The sequence below is a fragment of the Hemitrygon akajei genome, chromosome 10 (assembly GCF_048418815.1).
Source record: "Hemitrygon akajei chromosome 10, sHemAka1.3, whole genome shotgun sequence".
NCBI classification, from domain to species: Eukaryota; Metazoa; Chordata; class Chondrichthyes; order Myliobatiformes; family Dasyatidae; genus Hemitrygon; species Hemitrygon akajei.
The window spans coordinates 29,567,341-29,590,066 of record NC_133133.1 but is presented as its reverse complement, the minus strand read 5'-3'; the positions used below and the strand labels follow the sequence as shown (position 1 = coordinate 29,590,066).

The window sequence follows — 22,726 nt, the reverse complement described above, 5'->3', positions numbered from 1 at the left end:
AAGCCTCCTTTCCAGTGCTATTAAAAATGATTCACACATGCGGAGAGAATGTGCAAAGTCTGGAGCGATAGCATCCAAGATTAAGTCTGAAGTTCTGTCCTTGCAGCTGTGGGGCTGCAACAGTAACTGCTGCACCGCTATACAGCCCTGGCTGATTTATTATTTTAGATAAAACCTGAATTAGTCTTACTTTTATATAATGTACACTGTATAATGTATTCTTTATTCACTGAAGGCATGAACAGCCTGCTATAATAATGAGTTTAGAGATCTCAGCACAATTTCTTAATAGGGCAATGTTTGAAAATAACAAATGACAAAGTTTTAACAAAACACTGTACAGTAGAAAGAGGAATTCATATACCACTTTTAATCAAAGCCAGTTCTCCATAACACACCAAATATTTTTATTTGGACAACAAAGCTAAAATAGAATTTATATGTGGTCACAATATTAGTTACTTTGGAAAGTAAATTTAAAAGAACAAAATGGACAGACTGTTTGTTCCCTTCAGTAGATTCTGCCTGACTTGCTGAGTTCCGCCAGCATTTTGTGTGTATTATGGACAGTCAAGTCCAATTTTATTATGAATCCCAGGCATTCTGAGAAAATTATAAACACAAGGGATTCTGCAGATACTGGAAATCCACAGCAAGACTCAAAAAATACTGAAAGAACTCCGCAGGTCAGGCAGCACCTACAGAAGTAAATAAACAGTCGACATTTCGGGGTGAGACCCTTCTTTAGGACTGGAAAGGAAGGGGAGAGATGCCAGAATAAAAAGGTTGTGGAGAGGGAGGGAAAGGAGGAGGAGGACTAGCTAGAAGGCGGTAGGTGAAGCTAGATGAGTGGAAAAGAAGGAATCTGATAGGAGAGGAGAGCGGACCACGGGAGAAAGCGAAGTAGGGGCATTAGGGGGAGGTGATGGGCAGATAGGGAAAAGAGATAAGAGGCCAGTGGGGAATGGAAGAAGAGGGAAGGGGAGGGGAAAAAGTTACCAGAAGGAGAAATTTGATGTTGATGCCATCAGGTTGGAGGCTACCTGGATGGAATATGAGGTGTGGCTCCTCTACGCTGAGAGCGGCTTCATTGCGGCAAAAGAGAAGGCCATGGGCTGACATTTGGCCACCGGGTATCTCCAGTTTTGGTGGATGGAGCAAAGGTGCTCAACAAACCGATCCCCCAATTAACGACGAGCTTCACCAATGTAGAGGAGGTCGCATCAGGAGCACCAAATGCAGTAGGCGACCCCAACATGAAGGTCAAGTGTTGCCTCTCCTTTTATGCCATTATAATTTATTAGATAAAATTTGAACAATGTAGTATGAATCATGCAATACAATAACAAACAGCTTTGAGTCATACATTAAGTTTAATGCCTGTTGCTAAGGTATTCACAGTTCAACCCTGCTAGTGGTTTTTTTAAAATAGTGAGTATACCTACATATGCATAAAATAGGTGGCACAGTGGCATATGCACTGCTAGCAAAGCTGTTGCCTCATGGACCCAACAGCCCGGGTTCAATCCTAACCTTTGATGCTCTACACTCAGTATCTACTTCATTAGATACATGAGTGGAACACTTTATGGTCTTCTGCTGCTGTAGCCCAGCTACTTCAAGTTTGACATGTGTGTTCAGAAATGCTGTTCTGCACACCATTGTTGGAACACATGATTGTTGAGTTACAGTCTTCTTCCTGTCAGCTTGAATCAGTCTGGCTATTCTACTCTGGCCTTTCTCATTAGCAAGGTATTCACCCACAGAACAACCACCCCATCCCTGATTTATTTATTTTCCCCCTTCCCTTTTTGTTCACTCTCTGCCCATCACTCTGCCTGCTCTCCATCTCCCTCTGGTGCTCCCCTCCCCCTTTCTTTCTCCCTAGGCCTCCCGGCCCATGATCCTTTCCCTTCTCCAGCTCTGTATCCCTTTTGCCAATCACCTTTCCAGCTCTCAGCTTCACCCCACTCCCCCGTCTTCAGGTATCATTTAGCATTTCTCCCTCCCCCTCCTACTTTCAAATCTCTTACTATCTTTTATTTCAGTTAGTCCTGACGAAGGGGCTTGGCCCGAAACATCGACTGTGCTCCTTCCTATAGACGCTGCCTGGCCCGCTGCGTCCTACCAGCATTTTGTGTGCGTTGCTTGAATTTCCAGTATCTGCAGATTTCCTCATGTTCACTGGATCTTGTTTTTGGTTTTTCACACCATTCTCTGTGAACTCTAGAGTCTGTTGTGTGGGGAAATCCCACGAGATCAGCAGTTTCCGGAGATACTCAAACCACCCCATCTGGCACCAGCAATCAGCCCACAGTCAAAGTCACTTAGATCACATTTCTTCTCAATTCTGATGTTTCTTCTGAACAACAACTGAACCTCTTGACATGTCTGCATGCTTTCATGCATTGAGTTGCTGCCACATGATTGACTGATGGGATGTTTGCATTAATAAACGATGGTACAGGTGTACCTAATAAAACAGCTACTGAATGTATTTGTGGAGTTTGTACAGTCTCCCCATGACCATCTGGGCTTCCTCTCACATTGGAAAGGCATGTGGGTTGGCAGTATAATAGGTAAGTTACCATGGTGTGCAGGTGTGTGGTACAGCCTTTGGGAGGGTGGAGGGGAGTTAATGGAAATGTGGGGAGAATAAAATAAAATTAATGCAGGATTAGCATAAATGAGTGCTTGATGGTCAGGTAGATATTGGAGATTCTGTACTGTAAGACTATGACTCTAATACAGTATATCATGTATAAATCTGAGCTATTTAGCTGTTAAAGCCATTTTACCATTGAAATGGAATTAATTAAGTATTTCCAAGTGCATCTGAACATCATTTATGCAATACTATTCAATAATACTAAATATGCATGAAATCCCAACTTTTATTTAGACGAAAGGACGCATAAAAAGTTCATAAATGGTCCTGAGATTGATTGTGTGATGAACCAGGACAAGATTGTGTGATGGACCGGTCAGTTGGATAATAGAGTGGAAAATGGGATTTAATTTTATAAAATGTGAGGGAGTGCATTTGGGAATGTACAGTGAGCCAAGGCAGTATACACTTAATGTGAGATAATGAAAATTTTAGAGAAGCATAGGGAACTTAGAATGAATGCATGTAAGGTGAGAATAAAAGGTAATAAGGCAGGTAGGTAAGGTTGTTAAAGAGGCAACTACATGGTATGTTCCTTCGCTAGAAGAGGCATGGAATATTAGAACAAGGGATTATACTAGAATTGCATTCATTGCTTGTTAAGCAACTGCTTGAGCATTGTGTGCAGTATTGTTTACCACATCACAGGAAAAATATGATTGAATTTAGGCAGTGCAGAGGAGATTTATGAGAATGCTGCCAGATCTAGCAAGTATTAGCTATTATGAAAGATTGGATAGACTAGGGACTGGAGACTGGAAAAATTAATTGAGGTGTATATAACCATATGAATCTGGAAAAAAAAAGCAGAGGCAATAAAATGTCATAATATAGTTAATGCTTCTGTGAGGCAACACCTCTTCAGCTTATCACAATGCAGTGGAATTTTACTTTCCATTTTCAACGTTTTCTCATATTACGGCTTCTTGAACAGGAGCCTCCCCCAAGAATACCGTCGGGAATGTCTCAGCGATCAGTCCTATTACACCTACTTATTTCACTCCACAGAAGGCTCCAATACCAGGGGCAAAGACTTAAAGTAATTGGCAGAAGGATTAGGTAAGAGGTAATGAAAAATATTTTGAGTGGTAAGGAAGTAGACCTCAGCCTAAAGGAATGGTAAACACAGAAATGCTTACCACATTCCATTGCCTAACTCCGAACTCGGAAGAAGCATAGATGACAGGTCTGTCAATCAAGTGCCAGAAGGCTAGATTTGATTGGGCCATTCCTTTCAACCACCTCTGACACTTTCTGCTAAATGGTTCCTTTTGTCATTGAATCTTTGTTCATGTTACTGTTCTATCACTTACATAAATAAGAAGTGTTAACAGAACCATCTGTTCCATATTCATCTGGGTGAAGTACTGTGTCATCTTTACCAAGCAGGAGAGGGATATTCCACAAATGCTTGTGACTTTCTTTGTTAATGTTGCTCCACTGTCAAATCATAACCCTTTCTTTGAACAATTGCAAAATGTTTAAAATTAGCTTTGTCAAGGGCAGCTCATGCCTTACGAGCCTGATTGAATTCTTTGAGGATGTAACAAAACATATTAATGAAGTTAGAGCAGTGGATGTAGTGTATATGGATTTCAGTAAGGCATTTGATAAGGTTCTCCGTGTGAGGCTCATTCAGAAAGTAAGGAGTCATGGGATCCAAGAAGACCTTCCTTTGTGGATCCAGAATTGGCTTGACCACAGAAGGCAGTTGTGGGTGGTTCATATTCCGCATGGAGAACGTTCCAGAGGGATTTGTACCGGGACCTCTTGTCTTTGTGATTTTTATAAATGACCTTGATGAGGAAGTAGAAGGGTGGGTTAGTAAGTTTGCTGATGACACAAAAGTTGGGGATGTTGTGGACTGTCTTGAGGGTTGTCAGAGGCTACAACAGGACATTGATAGAATGCAGAACTGGGCTGAGAAGTGGCAGATGGAGATGAACACAGATAAGCGTGAAGTGGTTCATTTTGGTAGGTCAAATTTGAAGACAGGATATAATATTAATGTTAAGACTCTCGGCAGTGTGGAGGATTAGCGAGATCTTGCGGTCCATGTCCATAGGACACTCAAAGTTACTGCACAGGTTGACAGTATTGCTAAGAAGGTATATGGTATATTGGCCATCATCAACTTGTGGGATTGAGTTCAAGAGCCTTGAGGTAATGTTACAGCTATAAAAGACCCCACTTGGAGTACGTGTTCAGTTCTAGTCATCTCTTTACAGGATGGCTGTGGATACTATAGAGAGAGTGCAGAGGAGATGTACAAGGATGTTGCCTGGATTGGAGAGCATGCCTTATGAGAATAGGTTAAATGAACTTGGCCTTTTCTCCTTGGAGCAATGGAGGATGAGAGGTGACTTGATAGAAGTATATAAGATGATGAGAGGCATTGATCGTGTGGATAGCCAGAGGCTTTCTCCTAGGGCTGAAATAGTTAACACAAGGGGGCATCATTTTATGGTGCTTGGAAGTAGATACAAGGGGAATGTCAGAGGTAAGTTTTTCACACAGAGAGTGGTGGGTGTGTGGAATGCACTGCCAGCGAAGTTGGTAGAGGCGGACACAATTGGGTCTTTAAAGAGACTCTTAGATAGGTACATGGAGCTTAGAAAAATAGAGGGCTATGTGGTAGGGAAATTCTAGACAGCTTCTAGAGTAGGTTACATGGTTGGCATAACATTGTGGGCCAAAGGGCCTGTAATGTGCTGTAGATTTCCATCTTCTATTTCAGGCTTCTGTGCAAGTGTGGTGGGTCAGAATGCTTGGACATATCTGACAGTATTTTTTTGGGAAAGCTCATGTTTATAAAGGTATATCATGAGAAGAAATTGAAAATTAAAAATTAAATTTCACTTCACTGTGATGAACTGAAGGGGAGCCAGAGATGTTTGATGCCACTCACCAGACATAACCCATGATACGACATTTTATTCCCTCTGTATTTTAAGTTCACATTTTCAATAAAGGACAATCACTTTGTCAACCATAATAGTAATACGAGTCCTCTACATCTCCTCCGTGCACCATTGTGTCATTAAACCAGTGAGACTGATCATGTGCCTCAAGTTCACTTCACTGTGCACTCCCCATGTTCTTTGAATTCAATGCGCTTCAGACTGTCTATTTCACTCTTCCATGCACTTAATGGGTGGAGAATGAAAGTGCTGAAAGGTAGACAAATCTAAAGACTTACAGTCCACACTTTAAAGAAAATGCCTTTTATCTCAGCACTAAATGGTCTAATCTTGTGATGAAATTATATCCCAGCTCCTGAATTAGCAGCAGACTTTTTAATGCCAATAAGCTTTGAGGTAAGTGATGGTTTTAGTGTCCTCAACTCAATACATCTGCACATTTGAGAACACCACTGATTTCAAAGTTCAAAGTAAACTTTATTATCAGAGTACGTATATGTCACCACATAGAACCCTGAGATTCATTTTCCTGCAGACATGTTCAGCAAATCTATAGAATGGTAACTGTAAACAGGATCAATGAAAGATCAACCAGAGTCCAGAAGACAACAAACTATGCAAGTGCAAATATAAATAAATAGCAATAAATAACAAGAGCATGACATAACAAGATAAAGAATCCTTAAAGTGAGATCATTGTTGTGATCACTCTCTGTGTGAAAAACTTGCCTCTGACAACCCCCTTGTAGCTACTTCCAATAGATGAGTGTAGTTATCTTGTTTTGTTCAAGAGCCTGGTGGTTACGGGGTTGGAACTGTTCTTAGGCCCTCATACCTAGTACCTGATGGCAGCAGTGAGAAAAGAGCATGGCTTGGGTGGTGAGGATCTTAGATGCTGCTTTCCTACGACAGCATTTCATGAAGATGTGCTCAATGGTTGGTAGGGCTTTACCCCGTGATGTACTGGGATTTGTCTAATTTTCCCTGTTGACTTAACAATTTGGGTGAATTTAATGCACTTTATTAATCTGTTCATTGTTCATGTACAGAGAGTGGACATTAATGGCAATGGTTGTATTTATTATTTATTCCTACTTGCCCCTGTATGTATAACTAGGTATGGAGTCATAAGTAAACTAGACTAAGTAAGGACAGTAGTTTTCCTCCCATTGAAGGAAATTAGTGAACCAGATTGGCTTCCATAGTCAGGAAACTATATGCTCACCATTTCCCGACTCTTGTATTATTATTACAGATATACTTATTTTCATTTAAATTTTCTAGGAATTCAAATTTATTTCTCTGAATGAATGGTCCAGCTTGATGGGCCCTCACCATCCTGGACTTGCCCTCTTCATGTTACTACCACTGGGGAGGAGGTACAGGAGACTGAAGACCCACACTTGATGTTTTAGGGCCAGCTTGTTCCCATCCGCTATCAGATTTCTGATGATCCACAAACCCATGAACACTCCTTCGTAATTCATTTTTTTGCACTATTTATTTATTTTGCAACTTACTGAAATGTTTATGTGTTGCACTGTGTTGCTGTCACAAAGCAACAAATTTCACCACTTTGTCGGTGATAATAACCCTGATTTTGGTTCAAGAGGATTGAAAATGAAGGACACCTGTTCCAAATTTTCATCCTCTCCATCCAACTTCCTGATGAATACTAACAAGAAATGCTCATTCAGGAGATCACACATATCCAGAGTAGCGCACACAAAATGTTGGAGGAACTCAGTGAGTCATACAGCATCAAGGGGGATGAATAAGCAGTCAACCCTTCATCAGCACACATATCTGCTGGTTCCACACAAAGACTTCCCCTTTGGTCCTTGTGAGCACCTACTCTTTCCCAGCTACCCTTTTCCTTCTAACATATTTATAAAAGTTTTGTAATTTCCTTTAATTCTTTTAGCCACTTTTTTCATTTCCTTTTTCTCCCCACTAATTTTTCTCTTAAGATCTCTCCTATATCCTCTGTAAACCTCAAAGGACTCAGAAGAACTATATGCCATACCAGAAATCACTTCATATCTATTTCCCTGGCTTTTGACTCTTCGTTATTTAGTAGTTCAGGTGCCTTGCCATTTGGCGCAGGCGATCATGTCTCTCCATCCATCACAGTCCGTGACCCTCCGAATTGTAGTTGTTGCCTCCCCTGTTTCTAACCATGATGTTAATCCATCTATCATTTTCATTCTCTCTCTGCCTCTGCTTCTCTTCCCTTTCCGCTTTCCAGTTGTAACTCAATGTTCTAATGTCTCTCTTCGCATGATGTGTCCAAAGAATTTTGATTGCTGTTTTCTGATTTTTTTAAGTAATGTACGTTTTGTTTTCATTCTCTGTAGAACTTCTTCATTGGTTATCCTGTCTGTATATGATATACATAACATTCTTCTGAGGAACCACATCTCTGCTGCATTGATTCTTTTTTCCATTGCATTTGTGATGGTCCATGACTCGCAGCCATACATCAACATAGGAAGAGTGTAGCAGCTAAGAGTTCTAAGGTAGATGTCAATTGCTATTTTCTTATTCGTTAGGATGTTTCTCATTTCTGTAAATGCTGTTATTGCCATTGCTATTCTTGCTTTTATGTCTGTTTCGCATTTGCCATCAGAAGTTACCCATGACCCAAGATACTTGAAGTTGTGAACTTGTTCCAGGATTTCATTTCTCAATACGATCCTACAGTTTGGGATATCAGATTTCTTTGATATTACCATTTTCTTTTTATTTAAGGTTAGGCCAAGTCTTTTGCTCTCTGTGTTGATGGTAGATCCTAGTTTCTGTAAATTTACGTCACTGTTTGCTATCAGTACTGTATCATCTGCATAGCGGAGATTGATGATATTGTAAACTCCTATACTTATTCCAGGTAGGTCTTGTACGATTCTCATGATGTTTTCACTGTACAGGGAGAGCAGGTCTTGTGATAGAACACGACCCTGTCTGACTCATCGCTTTATTGGCTGATATTCGCCAATCTCGTTGTCTATCCATATGGCTGCACTTTGTTGCCAGTAGAGATTCCTGATTACTCTTAGGTCTTTTCTGTCGATATTAATATCTTTAAGCATTTTCATGATGACATGGGGTTTCACTGTGTCAAAGGCTTTTGTGTAGTCAGTGAAACAGGAGTATAGGTCTTGTTGTACTTCTATTGACCTTTCGATAATATTCCAGAGAATATAAGCTGTGTTTGATGTTTCCTTGCCTTTGACAAGGCCATGCTGTTCTTCACTGATCTCTGGTTTAATTTTGTTTCTTATTCTGAGCATGATGATTCTAAGTAGAATTATTGTGAGGTGGCTCATTAAACTAATTGTTCTGTGTTGTCCACACTCTGTTGCACCTGGTTTCTTTGGCAGTGCAATGAATACTGCCTTTAAAAGATCTTCTGGTACTTTACCATTGTTGTATATTCTATTCAATAAGATTGTTAATTTCTCTACACCAAAATCTTCTAGCGCTTCATACAGTTCAACCGGAATGTTATCTGGTCCTGATGATTTTCCCTTTCGCATTTTCTTCATAGCATGTTCCACTTCTTCTTTCAGTATTGCTGGGCCCTTGTTGTTGTTGCCAATATCAAAGTTGTCCTATCAGTCTTTGTCGTTGTATAAGTCTTTGATGTATTCTGACCATCTTTGCATTATTTTTCCTTTTTCCATAATTGTAGATCCGTCTGTTGCTTTTATACATCCTGTTGTTGCCCCGCTTTTCTTCCGATTTGTGACCTCTTTGACCTTGTTGTGCATACGTTTGCTGTTGTTGGTCTTCTGCAATTGTTCTATTAACTCACATTTGTCCTTAAGACACTTTTCTTTTGCTTCCTTGCACTAGGTTGTTATCTGTGCATGCAAGGATACGTAGGCTTCTTCATTTTCCTTACATTTTCTTCCCTATTCCATAAGATTCAGAATTTCTTTTTAGCTTTTTTCTGTTGTAGGGGAATCACCTCTTGTGCTGCTTGCGTTATGCTGCCTCTGAGGGTTTTCCCATTGCTGTTCTACAATAGTGATGTTTTGTAGAGCCTCGAATTTGTTCTTCACTGTTATTTGGAATTCATTTTTGATGTCACTGATTCTTCTCAGAAGTCCCAAATTCAGCTTTGGCTCTGCTGTTGGTCTTTTAAGCTTTCTGAGTCTCAGGTACATCACGCTGATTATTGGTACGTGATCACCGTAGCAGTCTGCACCCGGATATGTTTTGCATGATTTCAGAGCATTTCTATACCTTCTCCTTACAAGCACGTAATCATTCTGGTTTCTGGTGTTATCCCCTGGGCTCTTCCATGTCCATAGTTTTCTTGGGTGTTGCTTGAAGATGGTATTACCAATTATATAATCTTTCTCTGTGACCCATGTAGCTAGTTGTTCACCTCTCTCATTTCTCTCACCTATGCCGTAATGCCCAATATTGTCCTCGTCCCTGGTCTTGCCTACTTTTGCGTTGAAGTCACCTTGAATAATGGTAATTTGTGAGCTTTATATTGTCTTAATGCTGTTTCTAGTTCGTCATAAAATTGTTCAATGTTTTCTTCACTGCTGTCTGCTGTTGGGGCATAAACTCAAACGATGTTAATATCAAAAGGTTTTGCATGTAGTTTCACAAGTAACATTCGATCTGATATGGTCCAATAGTCTTTTATTGATTTTGCATGTTCCTCATCTAACATAATTCCAACACCTTTTTCATGTACTTCTCCTCCTGAGTAATTGATGGCATATCCCACTGAGCTGTTTTACCAGCTCATTTCCAGCTCATCTTGCACATTCCCAAGATGTTGATTTTTAATCTTTCCATTTCCTGTTTGATGTTGTCTACTTTACCAGGTTGATTAAGGGTTGTTACATTCCAGGTTGCTAGTCTGATCTTCTTTGCTTTTAATCTGCCGAAAGTCGCTGGATAACGGTCGAGGTTCACCTGTGGCACATGAGATCCTCTGCCGGATGAGGCTCCTTCGGTGAGCGCTCCATTCACATCTTTGAGCTGAGACCATAGTTGACTTGAGTTCCTGATTATACAAGGGAGGAATACTGAATTGGTTTCCCGTTGCCTTCTTCAGTTTCAGTGTCCATGCTGGACGGGTAACCCTGGGCATTGATCAGCAGATTCATCTGCCCAGCATTTTTAGTTTTACAACTAGCTTGTAAAAACCATCCACCACCTGCAAACCGTGGCTTTACGTGACCCTGACTGGGAGGCTAAACAGGAACTACACCTTGCCCAAGGGTGACCTGTAGGCTGTCAGATGGAGGGAGCGCCTTACACCTTCTTTTGCTGAGCAATTGCACAGCACTGACAACATTATTTATATCCCTTAATTAAGTCTTTTCTCAATCTCCTCTGTTCCAAAGAAAACCCCAGCACTTCTCATACCGCTGGCAACATCCTCATAGATCACATGTGCACCTTCTCCAATGCAATCACATCTTCCTTGTAAGACAGGGAACTCACCATTTACCGTCCTAACAAGCATTTTGTTCAATTTCAGCATTACTTCCTGCGCTTGTATTTTATGCCTTGGCTAATAAGGAAAGCACCCAGTTAGTAATTTTACTACCAGCCGTAGTAGCACATCAAAGGTCAGAAACAGAAACAGTGGAGAATCCTAGTTGGGTAAAACTGTGCTTGTAGAAACTGACCTAAAGACAGGGGAGGCCCTCACTAAGAGGTTGCATGCAGGCTGTCCCTGGCTAACAAATGAGCTCTGCCTTTCGATTTTATCTGTAAGGCAGAAAACATACAAAAATCACTTGAGAAGGTAACCATATGTCTGTAGAATTGTAATGAATGGCATCAAAAGCACGTGATGCTGATGTGATTCTAGTTCAGGTGTTTGTAGGAACAAACGTATGAACAAATGCTGAACTTCTGAATTGAATTATGTATTATCGGGGCTGGGTGGTGGGGGATGGTGAGGAAGCGGTGCACTTTTGCATGTAGTAAGGTCAAAAAATCAGGTATTCATAAACTGGATATGCCCTGTATAGGAGGAACGAGGATGGGATCCTTCAGAGACTTTGCAACATCGCAAGAGCAGAAAAAAAAGCTTTAACTTAATGTCCACAAATGGGTGAAATCACTTCATTTACTTTCAAACATTTTTGTAACTGTCATGAATATTCTTCCATCCTTCCCATCCTTTGAGAAATCATGTATAAGAAAAGCATAAGAACCTTCTTCATTATCTTCTTAAACAGTGCAAAGAAAATTATTGACTGAGCTAATATGTCTCAAAGAAGTATGAGCTGTAACTCCTTTCATTGTAACTCCAGTCTTTAAGTTAGGACCTCCTTCTGAAATGTAGTGAAGGGAAAAACCATTGGCCAACTTTAACAATGGAAGGTTGTATGAAGATAAACTATATGTCAAATGAATTGGTTTTAGTGGCAAAGTGTGTACCGCTTCTTTTCCTGACAACTGCTATTGTTTCTATTAAGCTCTTTTGGTAGAAAACAATTGAATTTACAGAGCAGAGTTTAAAATGGCAAATGGAACATAAGCAAGGGAGAAAAAGGAACATTTTGTGGTGGGCACTGTAAGAGAGGAGAATAGAAATTTGATTACTGAAATTAAATATGGCTCCTTTCCAGTCCTGAAGAAGGGTCTTGGCCTGAAACAGCATCTGTTTATTCATTTCCATAGATGCTATCTGACCTGCTGAGTTCCTCCATAATTTTATGTGTTTATCTGAAGCTGGTGGAAAGTATTTCTGATCATTTTCTAGTAGGGAAAGTACTACAATGGAAGGATTTCATGGGTACCATGGGAGTGTAGTGGTTACTGCAACACTATTAAAGCTTAGGGCGTCGGAGCTCAGAGGTAAATTGTGATGTCCCCTGTAAGGAGTCTGTATGTCCTCACTGTGGAATGCATGGGTTTTCTCCAGGTGATCTGGCTTCTTCCCACAGACCAAAGACAAACTAGTTAGGAGGTTAACTGGTCATGGTAAACTGACCCATGAGTAGGCAGGGGTTAAACTGGGGATTGCTTGGCGGCATGGCTTGAAGAACTGGAGGGGCCTTTTTCTTGCTGTGTCTCTAAATAATAATAAAAAATTAGATGAGACATTTGAAAAGATGGCAACTCAATAAATTTCTCATCAAAAAAAGTCAACCAAATGTTGGGAGTGTTCTTAACTGGTCAAGTGTTTCTCCCCAGTTTTCTGCTTATTTCCTGTTTTCCCTTCGTGATGTCCTGGTCATGACACTGACATAATTGTAACTCATTCACTCCCAGCCCCATCCTAATCCATCAGAACAAACACTTCTCCAAAGCAAATGGGAAAATTCAGACTTTTCAATAAAACATGTTTTACAGAGTGCAAAGAGTTCATTTTGAATCAGCACTAACCTAAAAGCAAAGCAAAGCTAAGCTTCCGGACTTTTCTCTCTTTCATTTTTAAAACAGGATCCATGTGGCGCAATGAACAATGGCCCAGCTGTACTACAAAAAAGCCAACTATTCTCCGTACATAGACCGGATCCCGTTGCAGATCGTGCGCGCAGAAAGTGAGCTGTCGTTGGAGGAAAAGGCTTACCTGAATGCGGTGGAAAAGGGTGATTATGCCAGTGTGAAACAGGCTCTAGAAGAGGCTGAGATCTACTTTAATATCAACATCAATTGTACAGATCCTCTGGGGCGCAGTGCACTCCTCATTGCCATTGAGAATGAAAACCTAGAGATTATGGAGCTGCTCCTGAGTTTCAGCGTCTATGTTGGGGATGCCTTGCTTTATGCAATACGGAAGGAAGTTGTTGGAGCTGTCGAGCTTCTGCTGCATTATAGAAAGCCAAGTGGAGAAAAGCAGGTAATTAATTCTCTTCATTTTTGTGTCAGTACGTTTGAATGCTTGGTTTTACCAAAGGGTGCTGTGAGGTTACAGTTTGGACATCAGGATCTATACTTGATGATGGGACTTGTGTCCATGCTGTGTCTCTCCCTCAGGGTGGGATTTTCCATCATGTCCCATGCCAGCCACTTTCCAACATAGGTTGTCCATCTGGGCATCTGGGGAGCAGATTCCTTGAACAAACAAAAACAGAAAATGCAGCATCTGTGAAACGGGGAACAGTCAACATTTCACATCTTCGATCTTTAGTCAGAACTCATAAAGAGAAAGGCGCATTAAATTCCAAAAGGAGAGAAAGCAGAGGAAAGGATCAGTAAAACAGAGAATGTCTGTGATAGGATGAGTCCCAAGGGCTTTAGCAGCCCACATTAAGATTCTTGGTTTGTGTAATGTGTCGTTTAGTAGTCCCTGGTGGGCTAGACTTATAGTACACGAGTAGGATAAGGAAAACTGAGCCCACATGATATAATTACAGAAAGAAGGGAAGTACTGAAATGGTGGAAATTGCAATGCATAATCTGAGGCTGCTAGGATGGACAGAAAAGACCAGGGGAATGCTTGTTCTTGTTCCGTCCAGGAGAAGGGGTGAGAGCAGCAGTGCAAGAAATAGATTTGGTGCAGTAAAGGGCTCTGTCCACTCTGGGTGGAAGAGAAGTCACAATTAATGAAGAATGAGAAGTTGCCTTGACTACATAACCTCCGAATGCGGTGGATGAATAGAGGCCATTTGTGTGGGGAAGTGGAAGGGGATTCTACTCTAAATACTGTACCAACTTTATAAACTATAAAAAGTTCCATGGGAGAATAATTGGAAATGGCCTGTTCTTTTGGTACATTACGAATAGACAACATGTGCTTGTAGCTGGAAGCCCAAGATTAACCATACATTGGACCTCAATAGCATAGTTCAACGGCCAGAGCCTGACGTATCTCATGTCCATTCCAAAAGGACTACTTTTGGACTGTTTAGAATAGTCCTGGGGTTCAGGGGTATGAATGAGGAATAGGGGAATCGGTGATGAGTCCTTGCACAGACTGAGTGCTTCAGAATGGTTCTGAGACGAGAAGAGGCTAAGGAGCCAAGGCACATCTGAAAAACAAGATCCCATACTTCCTCATGGGCAGCTCTTTCCTAACCAGAGCACACAATATTCCTAAGAGGATGAGCCTAATCCATCCATAGTCGATGAAATCAAACCTCAGTGTTAAAGCCCTTGTCTGTTTTTAACTGACCAGCAAAAATGCCCCCAAAGTCATCCCAAGATTGGTGATTTTGCTTTGACTTATGGAAATATTGAGTGGTGGCTTCCAACTTCATTGCTAATTAATCTTGACATTCTCAGCAAGGTAGTAAACATTACTACATTGGTAGTAAACAATAGGTCAGGCAGAATCTACACAGAGGAATAAACAGTCGATGTTCCAGGCTGAGAACCCTCATCAGGACTCAGCCCAAAACATCGACTGTTTATTCTTCTCTGTAGGTGCTGCCTGACCTTCTGAGTGCCTCCCGCATTTTGGGTGTGTTACCCTGGATTTCCAGCATCTGCAGAATTTCTTGTGTAAGTAAACATTGTATTCTGATTAATAATTGTGATCTTAATTGATTAAAATATAAGCTAAATTTGTAATATAGAGATAAAATCTCTCTAATCAATTGCTGGGAAAAGCAAACACAAGAGCATTCAGCAAAGTTATGGTTAGCTACTAAATACTTTTCCTTCTCATTTTAGTGGTAACAGGGGACAGCCAGTGAGCAAAAAGACCTGAAGAGCACCAGAAAAATATATCGGAGCCAGAAATAGTCTATTGAATCTGAAGTAGCATGAAGCTAAACGGAGTAGGGACAAGAACATAGAAAGATAAAAATAGATTCAAAATAAAATGAGTTAGAAGTTGTAGTTATAGTGAGAGAGCTTAATGCAAGAGAATGCTTCTTGGCAAGGACCATAGTGAGATGGGTGCAGAGTGGCGTCTAGTATAGGAACGTGAATTTTTTTACACCCTGAATAGCTAAACATGTCAGGGTAGATATACATCATTGTCAACAGGTTGATTTACAGTCAAGCTGCTAAAGTTTGCACCCATAAGAAAAAAGCTTTATTGTTGAGTCATGATCAACTTAAACAATTATTTGTGTTAATTGATGCATTGATGCATTGGACTTCATCAATCAGGGGATTGAGTTTAGAAGCCTAAAGGTAATGTTGCAGCTATATAGGACCCTAGTCAGACCCCAATTGGAGTACTGTGCTCAGTTCTGGTCGCCTCACTACAGGAAGGATGTGGAAAGCATAGAAGGGGTGCAGAGGAGATTTACAAGGACATTGCCTGGATTGGGGAGCATGCCTTATGAAAATAGGTTAAGTGAACTCGGCCTTTTCTCTTTGGAGCGATGGAGGATGAGAGGTGACCTGATAGAGGTGTATAAGATGATAAGAGACATTGACCCGGTGGATAGTCAGAGGCTTTTTCCCAGGGCTGAAATGGCTAACATGAGAGGGCACAGTTTTAAGGTGCTTGGAAGTAGATACAGAGGAGATATCAGGGGTAAGTTTTTTATGCAGAGAGTGGTGAGTGCATGGAATGGGCTGCCGGCGACAGTGTTGGAGGCGGATATGATAGGGTCTTTTAAGAGACTCCTGGACAGGTACATGGAGCTTAGAAAAGTAGAGGACTATGGGTAACCCTAGGTAATTTCTAAGGTAGGGACATGTTCGGCACAGATTTGTGGGCTGAAGGGCCTGTATTGTGTTGCAGGTTTTCTATGTTTCTATGTTTTCTATGTTTCTAATTCTGCATTCTCCTCTTCAAGAAAAAACCTGTAGGATTGAAACACTCATGGATGATGAGGGTAACATTCACCAGGAATTGGCAGGCGTGTGAACCAGGAATGTGGAATTTTGAGGAAAGCGATACACGTATTTGATCGTTTCAGATTCAGTTACTTATCACACATACATCGAAATGACAGTGGAGTGTGTCGTTTGCGTTAACGACCTACACAACCCAAGGAAGCGCTGGAGGCAGCCTGCAAGCGTCACTGTACATTGCCGCGGTGCCTGCAGTGTTCAGCACAGCAACACCAGCCGCAGCAGCAACATTAGCAAAACAAGCCCCTTTCCTCACCCACTCATCCACTCACACACACACAGACTCTGGTCTTATCTCTAAAATGCATCAGAGGAGAGAAGCTGATGAGATTCTGCTTTTTGGAGTGTGTAATTGGTGCAAAATTGCTTCTTCATTCAATGGGCCTAGCAGATTTAGTTATAGGATATTAACTTACTGGATGGCTGTTATAGACCACAGGATTCCCAGTTAACACAATATGTATAAATTTTATTAACACAAAATCCTTAGGTTAAAGGGAACTTTTTATGATTAATAATGTTAGCTTACATACAAATCCTGAGCTTACATATAAATTACCAGGATTATTTCTGCACTACTTTAACTCAACCACAAATGAGATGATTCCATGAGGATGTTATTTTTGGAGAGAAATTTGTCCTTAAGCATTCTAATGGCACCAACAAGACGCATTAAAGCTAAGGGGAAAGCAGTTGTCAAAGATCCCAAGCCTAGTACTAGTACACAGAAGTCAAATATTATTCATTCGATTGGCAATATGTAGGGCACCAATTTAGGGAACCAACTGAATTTGCATTTTAAATGCTCAGTTTTGCAGAGAAAATTTAAATTTCCTGCACGTTGCCCTCTTCTAGGCAAATAGAATTGACTTCACTTTAGGAAATGTGGTTGGCTGGAAAAGAGTTGTCTGGGTAAAAGAATAACAGGCTCCTTAAAGTTGTTACAGCTCGGCGGGTGTGTGGAGTGTCCAGGGAGGGGTAGCTCCTCTTGTAAAGCGGCTTGTCATGTCTATTCTGGGGCATCTCGCTCACCTTTGGTCCCCACCGGATGCTCAGCTCTCACTTGTGACTCCAAGTAGCTGTTTGCATGCGACGGTGGCCACACCCTGGTACACCGCTTCGACAGGCAGGCTAGACCAGATGAGGGTAGCCAGCGGACCTCATACACTGGTGAGACAGAGACATGCCTGTCCTAACATGCAAAGTCAGCTCTGATGGTCTGGTCAGCTGAGATCTATAGTGAGATCCAATGGCCAGGAAGGTGATTCTGCTTTTGATGAGGCACAGAAGACGTGGTAGTTATCCACTGCAACCAAGGAAGACCCAGTTTGTGATGCTTGTTCGTACTGGACCTGGACTTCTGAGTCCGGGAGTGGAACTGCCCCAGTGCAATGGCTTTTCCACTTTAAAAACTCTTCTGCACAGGTCTCCTGTCATCGATGAACATAACGGACAACCACCAGCCGGGAGGTGGGTAGAGGGTAGCAGAGAGGGTAAGAGAGTGGATAAAGAGGTGGCAGATCGAATACAGTGTCAAGAAGTATATGGCCTTGCACTTTGGCAGAAGGAAAAAAAAGCATAGACTATTTTAAAAATGGGGAGAAAATTTTCACTATACCTTTTAAAAAATCTGAGGTGCAAAGAGACTTGGGAGTCCTCATGCAGGATTCCCTAAAGGTTAATCTGAAGGTTGAATCAGAGGTGAGGAAGGCGAATGCGATGTCAGCATTCATTTCAAGACTAGAATATAAAAGCAAGGATGTAATGCTGAGGCTGTATACAGCACTGGTGAAGCCTCATGTGGGGTATTGGGGAAATTATTTAAGAAAGGATGTGCTAACGTTGGAGTGGATTCAGAGGAGAGTCACAAGAGTGATTCTGGGATTGAAAGGGTTGTCATATGAACAGCGGCTGATCACTCTAGGCCTGCACTCACTGGAATTTACAGAATCAGAATCAGAATCAGAATTTAGAAGAATGAGGAGGGGATCTCATTGAAACCTACCAAATGTTAAAAGGCATCGAAAGGATGTGGAGTGGATGTTGTCCCTTGGTGGGGGAGTCTAGGGCTAGAGGACACAGCCTCAAAATAGAGGAACATTTAGAACAGAGATGAGGAGGAATCACTTTAGCCAGAGAGTGGTGGATCTGTGAAATTCGTTGCCACAGACGGCTGTGGAATCCAGGACATTGGATGCATTTAAGGTGGAGGCTGATAGGTTCTTGATTAGTCAGAGCCTGAAAGGTTATGTGGAGAAGGCAGGAGGATGGGGCTGAGAGGGAAATGGGTCAGCCAAGATGAAATGGCGAAGCAGACTCAATGGGCCGTAGCCTAATTCTGCTCCTATGTCTTATGGTCTTGTAGGATAACCTCTCACTACCTATTAAATGCTCTCAATGGTGTGCACCTCAAATAGCCTCTAACAACCAAGTCCAGCTCCTGGCCTTCACGTGTGGCTTAGTTATTAAGCCCAGTGGAACATTTTCTACTGACAGGAGAGGGGGCAAAAGCATGTTACTGGTGCCTGAAAACCAGTCACTTAGGGCAGATGGGGCTTGTCAGCTGTGGCCGGCAGCTCGCCTAGGAGATGGAAAACTCTGCAATCAAATGTCTGCTGCCTTGCAGCTATACCCCCTTATGGCAAACGCTTTGGTAGTAAACCCCAGGAAAAATCCAGAGCTCGTGTCCCTAAGTCAGTCCTAGATTGAGTTCAACACTGACTGGCAACTGCTGCGATGCCACTGGTGCCTGACTGTATTGGTCTCTTCCATTCCTTTGGGTCCATCATAAAGAGGGAGAACCTGCTGCACAGGCAACAGCTTGGTCTCCATATGTACTGCTCTGGGTCTGACTTGCGTATCACCTAGACAACTAGGATGTAACACCCATGGTCAACCTTGACCAATGGAGGGCCTCCAATGGTAACAGCAGACAAATTATTTCCAGTTTAGAAAAGGTAGTATTAATTGACAAGTTTTGGGAAGAAATGATGATTCTACAGTTGGTCATTCCTGGTGATAGAAAGCACTTGTGAAAAAAGTGACTGAGAAATCATCAGCTGCTTACTTCCCTTATAAAAGCTGGAAAGGCTAGGCCACTGGGCACATGGATCAGCACTGATATTTCCAGTAGATTTCCAATCAAGGATTTCTGGTCTTGAAGGAAGGAATCTCACTGACAGAAAATAGATCCCCTTTCAATTTCCTAACCAAATATTGTTGCGGCATAAGATTGTTTAGAGTCCAATCAGCTTGAAATTGCGGTGATTATTCAAAATTGAGCTTTTGTCTTCAAGTACATAATACCTGCAAAATGTCAATCCCAGTTAAACATCCAAAGGTAAGTTGCAATGGGGTTTGTACCTTCCAGGGCAGCTGGCAATGGCTTTCTGGTAGATCCCAGGCATAGGGGGTGGAGAACAGTTGTAGCAACAGAAGCATAGCCAGATTCCAAGAGGGTTTTTAAAAAGACATTATGTCCCTCATCAACAATTGCAAGTTAGTCTAATGGCAGCTATCAGAGGTAGCTAAGTATCACAACTAGCAAAATGGCATTGAATCCTTTTAGTGCTGCAAACAAATAAAAAGAACACATCAAACGATTGATCAGAAGAACCTGGAGAGCACTTGAAAAAAAACATTGCCGAGGCCAAAAATAATCCTTTGATATTGCACTAGTTTAAGGACTGACAGAGTAGAGACAAAAAAATGGAGTAATAAAAATAGACTTGAAATTTTAAAAAGGTAGCTGCACTAAAGGAATTTTAAAGGAAACGAATACTTCCTTGTAATGACGGTAATGGGAGTTGAGTGCCAGGGCAGATGTGAACAGGATGACGTACGTTCAGACTGCAAAGTTTGCAACAAAAGAGAGGGCTTTAATGTAACCAAATATCCATTCTCATCTCTCATACAAAAAGAAGTGGAGTGACACGTTCACATTAAACAAGACATGCTATTGAACGAGAAGTAGAATTTTGAGCAAATAAGTAAGCCAAAGACTACATTTGAGATTTTTCTTGAGGTTTGCTCTTCTAAAATGTCAATATGATATTTAGTGAAAACATTTTTTTATTTTACTGAAGCATTCAGTTAGTAGTGGATTGAACACCCCCTCCACCCTACCTTTCAAAAAATCTGGTAAGAACAACCATAGGATGTTAGTTGACTTAATAGGTTTGACAGGATACCATAAGCAGGTATAAGTAATGCTGTCAACATAAAGTCTTTAGGGCCATTGTTAGTAAGATCAGTTTTACTTGAGCTTATGCACACAAGCTGTTCATCTTTACAATAATATTCACAATATCTTTACAATAATAAGAACATAAGAATGTAAGTAATAGGAGCAGGAGTAGGCCATCTGGCCCGTCGAGCCTGCTCCAAAAGCAGTTCATAGAAACATAGAAACATAGAAAATAGGTGCAGGAGTAGGCCATTTGGCCCTTCGAGCCTGCATCGCCATTCAGTATGATCATGGCTGATCATCCAACTCAGAACCCTGTACCTGCTTTCTCTCCGTACCCCCGATCTCTTTAGCCACAAGGGCCATATCTAACTTCTTCTTAAATATAGCCAATGAACCGGCCTCAACTGTTTCCTGTGACAGAGAATTCCACAGATTCACCACTCTCTGTGTGAAGAAGTTTTTCCTCATCTTGGTCCTAAAAGGCTTCCCCTTTATCCTTAAACTGTGACCGCTCATTCTGGACTTCCCCAACATCAGAAACAATCTTCCTGCATCTAGCCTGTCCAATCCCTTTAGAATTTTATACGTTTCAATAAGATCCCCCCTCAATCTTATAAATTCCAGTGAGTATAAGCCTAGTCAATCCAGTCTTTCTTCATATGAAAGTCCTGCCATCCCAGGAATCAATCTGGTGAACCTTCTCTGTACTCGCTCAATGGCAAGAATGTCTTTCCTCAGATTAGGGGACCAAAACTGCACACAATATTCTAGGTGCGGTCTCACCAAGGCCTTTTACAACTGCAGTAGAACCTCCCTGCTCCTGTACTCAAACCCTTTTGCTATGAATGCTAACATACCATTTGCCTTTTTCACCGCCTGCTGTAACTGCATGCCCACCTTCAATGACTGGTGTACAACGACACCCAGGTCTCGTTGCATCTCCCCTTTTCCTAATCGGCCACCATTCAGATAATAATCTGTTTTCATGTTCATGCAACCAAAGTGGATAACCTCACATTTATCCACATTAAATTGCATCTGCCATGAATTTGCCCACTCACCTAACCTATCCAAGTCACCCTGCATCCTCTTAGCATCCTCCTCACAGCTAACACCGCCGCCCAGCTTCGTGTCATCTGCAAACTTGGAGATGCTGCATTTAATTCCCTCGTCTAAATCATTAATATATATTGTAAACAACTGGGGTCCCAGCACTGAGCCTTGCGGTACCCCACTAGTCACTGCCTGCCATTCTGAAAAGGTCCTGTTTACTCCCACTCTTTGCTTCCTGTCGGCCAACCAATTCTCTATCCACATCAATATCATACCCCCAATACCGTGTGCTTTAAGTTTGCACACTAATCTCCCGTGTGGGACCTTGTCAAAAGCCTTTTGAAAATCTAAATATACCACATCCACTGGCTCTCCCCTATCCACTCTGCTAGTTACATCTTCAAAAAATTCTATAAGATTCGTCAGACATGATTTTCCTTTCACAAATCCATGCTGACTTTGTCCGATGATTTCACCTCTTTCCAAATGTGCTGTTATCACATCTTTGATAACCGACTCTAGCATTTTCCCCACCACCGATGTCAGACTAACCGGTCTATAATTCCCCAGTTTTTCTCTCCCTCCTTTTTTAAAAAGTGGGGTTACATTAGCCACCCTCCAATCCTCAGGAACTAATCCAAAATCTAAGGAGTTTTGAAAAATTATCACTACTGCATCCAGTATTTCTTGGGCTACTTCCTTAAGCACTCTGGGATGCAGACCATCTGGCCCTGGGGATTTATCTGCCTTTAATCCCTTCAATTTACCTAACACCACTTCCCTACTAACATGTATTTCCCTCAGTTCCTCCATCTCACTAGACCCTCGGTCCCTTACTATTTCCGGAAGATTATTTATGTCCTCCTTAGTGAAGACAGAACCAAAGTAGTTATTCAATTGGTCTGCCATGTCTTTGTCCCCTATGATCAATTCACCTGTTTCTGACTGTAAAGGACCTACATTTGTCTTGACCAATCTTTTTCTTTTCACGTATCTATAAAAGCTTTTACAGTCAGTTTTTATGTTCCCTGCCAGCTTTCTCTCATAATCTTTTTGCCCTTTTCTAATTAAGCCCTTTGTCCTCCTCTGCTGGTCTCTGAATTTCTCCCAGTCCTCAGGTGTGCCACTTTTTTTTGCTAATTTATATGTTTC

The 22,726-nt window shown here is 41.5% G+C and overlaps 1 protein-coding gene across 2 annotated transcripts in view; it reads left to right on the top strand.

The window, feature by feature from the left end:
• Positions 1-22,726, top strand: part of LOC140734256 (short transient receptor potential channel 5-like) — a 132,349-nt gene that overhangs the window by 13,749 nt on the left and 95,874 nt on the right. Inside the window, exons 1-2 of one of the 2 annotated variants that reach the window (XM_073057981.1) lie at positions 8,029-8,108; positions 13,018-13,417. In XM_073057981.1, coding sequence (XP_072914082.1) covers positions 13,040-13,417 — 378 coding nt within the window. In that variant the 5' untranslated portion in view covers positions 8,029-8,108; positions 13,018-13,039. Of the gene's footprint in view, positions 1-8,028; positions 8,109-13,017; positions 13,418-22,726 lie in introns of those variants that run through there. The other variant, XM_073057980.1, reaches the window with a different exon arrangement.